This window comes from Sprattus sprattus, assembly GCF_963457725.1.
Source record: "Sprattus sprattus genome assembly, chromosome: 7".
NCBI classification, from domain to species: domain Eukaryota; kingdom Metazoa; phylum Chordata; class Actinopteri; order Clupeiformes; family Clupeidae; genus Sprattus; species Sprattus sprattus.
In genome coordinates, this window is record NC_137926.1 from 3,902,120 (window position 1) to 3,906,582 (window position 4,463).

A 4,463-nucleotide genomic window follows, 5' to 3' on the forward strand; every position below is an offset into this window, starting at 1 on the left:
AAGTAAAGTGATATACATCTATAAGTACTACTACTAACTACAAAATAAAGGTTGTGTTTAAATTATTAAATAATAATAATAATAATAAAAACTATCCCTTAACTCATTATATGAAGCATAGTACAGGAGTGAATATATAGATTGTATATTCATTGAATTGTATACAAATCATTTAAAAAACACTTCTGTAACTATGTATCAAGAGTGCACTGGGAATGACATAATGACAGATCGATTTGATCTGCTAACAGCTGGGCCATCAGAATGCGTCACACACACATGCACTTGCTGGTGTTAACACTCACACCATGTCTGCTCTTTTAGCTGACACTTAATCTCAATGGCTGCTTTGATCAATCCAATAAATGGAAGTCTGGGACCGATGGGTACGGAGCTGATGTTACCATCCAAACAGCTCCGCTGTCCCCATGAAGAGCAGGCCTTTGATAAGACATCTTGTGAAGCATCACTTCAGATTATTGGCCTAACGTGGAAGACAAACCTTCTCCCTAAAACCCCCCCGAGTATTGACTTTATAGAGGAGCAAGTCACTTCACTTCATCGGCGGGGGGAATGAACAGTGAAGGCAGGCCAATTCGCCAGCGATTCCATTCAGAGGCTGTGACGAGTGCTCCGCAATCATGGGCCGCTGTAGCCCCCCACATCCTGAATGAGATCTCACAGCTTTGCTTCTCATATCAGCCGCTCTCGCCACCCTCCTCGCAGAAACATAATGCCATGTGTATGGGTCTGGCACGGGCTAAATGTTTTTCTAGGGGATTATGTTTTATTGGGTTTCAATCGAGTGGAGACCATTCCTTATTTGTTTACAACAAAATAGTAATTTTGAAAAGTCAATTTACATGGGTGCTAGCTATTATGTTTCTTTGAAGTATTTTCATTTTTTTATTTTCATTTTAATGTTGAATGATATTTTTGTATAGGAACAATTAGACAATTTTTTTAAGATGTTATCATAACCATCACCACCAGATTTTGCATATCTAGAAAGCTACACTGGGAAAAGATATCACTGCTTGAGGCTTGCTTGGTCATTTTCAGCCTTCTCTGAAAGTCACCTCAGTCATATCAGTTAATATTATCAGAGAAAACATCACTGAAGTCTGACAAGTGACACAAAGTAATTTAAAATGAACTGAATTTGGCATTAGAAAATATGTTGCTGTTCACGATTTATTGTGCATACAACGTTAATAGCCTAATGCTTGTTCTCGCTCAGTATTTGCGCTTTAAATAGCCTACGACAATGAAGGTTATTTGATTTCCGATTCTAAATTTCTCTGCACAAAATTTTCGATATCACATAATTCTATATATCCGTGACTGTGGCACAAAATAAAGACCACTTGTTTACTTAGGCAATAGGCCTAATTCGTATTTGGAATTTGGGAAAGTAAGGTTTAAATATTATGAAATTCTGGGTGATTCCGGGTGCCAAAAAAAAACGCGCGCACACACATACACACATGGACCCCAATGATGAAAACAAAGTGAAAAACTTACCCTACCTGAAATAATCCATTTTACAGAAGATTTCTTTATTTTTGATGTAGCAGCTGCTGTGTTGACGCAATGACGTCCGGCAGACGGAACATTCCAGACACCTTACATGCCAAATTAAGTTATTCACCTGAAAAGAACAAAATTGTGTCAAACATACATAGGCCTATAGTTTGTAGTATAACAGTATTTAGTTTAAACACGTCGTAATACCTTATAGCTTTAACATGTAAAACCTTCCAAGAGTTCCGATCAGTTTGATCACTCGGAATAAAGCCTATAATCTCATTATTATCATTCGAATGCCAATGCAGCAGATGATAAATGAGAAAACTGTCATTACAAAATGCTAAACTAATTTACTGTCAAAATCAAAATTTTGCTTAAAATTAATGTTGCGAGAATCACAATCACAGGGCAAATTAGATCATCCTACATAGCTACAGCAAAAACATAATTTTGTATCAGATTAATTTATATTTTAATAGTGACATTGTAGCATGTTTTATATAACCTACGCGTATGATACATGTATAGAATAGTCTATGGACTGCAATACGCTAAACGCCGTAAGCAAACCAGTGTATCCGTTTTTAACAAAATATATCAATTTTGTGGTGTCTTTTTTTACATAGAGAAGTAGCCTACAACGACAAATCTTCACTGTAATCAAATGTAGTTGTTCTTCTCCTATTTGACATTTAGGCTACCCTGCATTCTTCTCAGAGAGACTGCGCGGGCCACATTCACTGACCTTCCAACTTTAAAACAGTCATTAATGTAAAACAATGACTGCTGCCCGGATGAGGAGTCTCGAAGTGTCATATTGTTGTGATAAGATAAATCCCACATGTCTCGTGTGAGTTAGTTTCCTCTTAGATAAACAAATAGCAAATAGACAGCGAACTCATAATCATCACCGTTAAGTAGCACACACTTCCTGCAAAACACACCCGCTTGTTTAACTTTTCAGCACGCGACTGCACGCGAGTCAGGAACTGGTGTAAATACTGACATCTGAGCGCATGGTATACAATGGCCAGTTGTCCAACAATGTTGTTTCTCTATAATCGCCGATACGGATACTGCTTTGAAATGTTGCGTCAGTAGGCTAATACGACTGAATGTGTCGGTCTTATAGGAGCAAATTGAGTGGATTCGTGGCGCGCCAGTTCCGACTCGCGCTTACCTTGAGCAGATATCTGTCTAGAATCTCCAGCCCGCAGCTCGCGCACACGTTCTTCCCCGTGGACGGCACGGAGGAGGCAGTTGATATGGGCGAGCAGACGGACGGCGTTGACGGAGGACTCGGCGAAGAACGCGGGTCATCTTTTTCCATGTTCGATCTGTGCGATTCTCCGTCTGAGTGCGACTGCAATTGAAATATTGGTGTAGTTGTTTATAGACCAATGGATAGCCTCTCGATGCACCATAACTGTGTCTGTAAATGAGCCTGTATTTGAATTATTTAAATTGATGAATGCATATTACGATTGGCGTAAAGGAGGAAGGCCTTATGTAGTGTTATCTTAACACACAGTGATCTAAGGACACCTTGTAAATTGTAAATAGCCAGTTATTATGATCATTCCCATGTCATTAGACAATACACTAATGACCTTATTTTGTTTCTGGAAAATCTTCAGCTAGCAGACTGGAAACCTTCCCTCAAAAACATGCAATACTAGGTATGAAAATAGTTCCGGGCCTATCAACGACTATAAACTAATCTACTATTTAATCTAACATTTTAAAAAGTAACAAAAGTTTTACAGGCTGCATACATACCATTGTGTGTCCCTGTTTGGAATCCACACAGCGTGAGGATCTCGGTGTAGTCTGCGAGTCTGGAGAAATCACCTACAAGACAGGATTCATCGGCAAAGCGTCAACACACAGCACCATCTCAAGAAACGTTAGCCTGGCAAACTCCTCCGGCATCATGGTCTAGCCTATATAACCGCCCAAAACAATGAAAATGGATTTAAACTGTGCATTTAAAACCTCGTAACAAAAGCCCCTCTTCTAATGAAGCGATTTCAATTTGGATAGATTTTTCCTCACACTTAACCCGTGCCTCTTAAAGTAATCGTATTTTCCTCGCCATCCAGGCTGCTGAAAAAAAAAACTACCTGCAATTACAAATAGCTTGAAATGCTCACGATAAGAGGGATCCGGAGTGTCAATTTCAACTGTCAATCAGAAAAGGCAACGAGCCACCCAAAGAATTGCAAATTTGATTTTTAATGGCAGTAATTAAAATCTAATTTTTCTCTGCAGACATGGCATGTGAAGAGGGTGGACTACAAATCACACTATTCATAATAGCGACGTTTTACACGGATTGCAGATGATCTTTGTACACAACTACTGTGGTTTTCATGACATCACTTTAACATAAAAAAAACAGCAGCTCTGGAATCAACATGAAGACAATGCGTTTGGTTAATATAAAACAACATTTAAAATGGGCATTTCACAACAACATGACAGCAGATAAATAGTATTATGGCTGCCTTTAGTATTATTCAAGGAAATGTTTTTCTCTCCAAAAGCAACGATTGTGTATGTGTTACCAGCTATGACTGCCTACGCGTTTGTGCTGAAAATGGTAAACATGTTCTATCAACATTTTCCATGAATGTCTACACAGAATTATTACCTGTTTAGTGGGAATTCCTTCGGATAGAAATTGATTCCCCTCTGATAGAGGGGGCAAAATCTCATTTTTCCAATACATGAAAAAGGCCCAGTAAAAACGATAGTCGCGTAAGGTATTGTAGTTTATGAAAAGTTCAAGTCGACTCCCTTTCACGCGACGCTACTCATTTACTCACGAAAACCACCATGCGTAATCCTCCGCACGAAGCATCTTCGTGTTAAGATACGAGGTTACTTTGGAACTCGAATCTCGCTTTCGTAATCTATGTCAAGGACGGTAA

General features: G+C 38.9%; 1 protein-coding gene across 1 annotated transcript in view; it reads right to left on the minus strand.

Moving 5' to 3' along the window:
• Positions 1–4,261, minus strand: part of lhx6a (LIM homeobox 6a) — a gene marked incomplete at its 5' end in the record, with an annotated part of 14,247 nt that extends 9,986 nt beyond the window's left edge. Inside the window, 4 exon segments of the mRNA XM_080842740.1 lie at positions 1,530–1,651; positions 2,711–2,893; positions 3,310–3,381; positions 4,184–4,261. Of these exon segments, the coding sequence (XP_080698866.1) occupies positions 1,530–1,651; positions 2,711–2,893; positions 3,310–3,381; positions 4,184–4,261 (455 nt within the window).
• Positions 4,262–4,463: the final 202 nt, after the last annotated feature.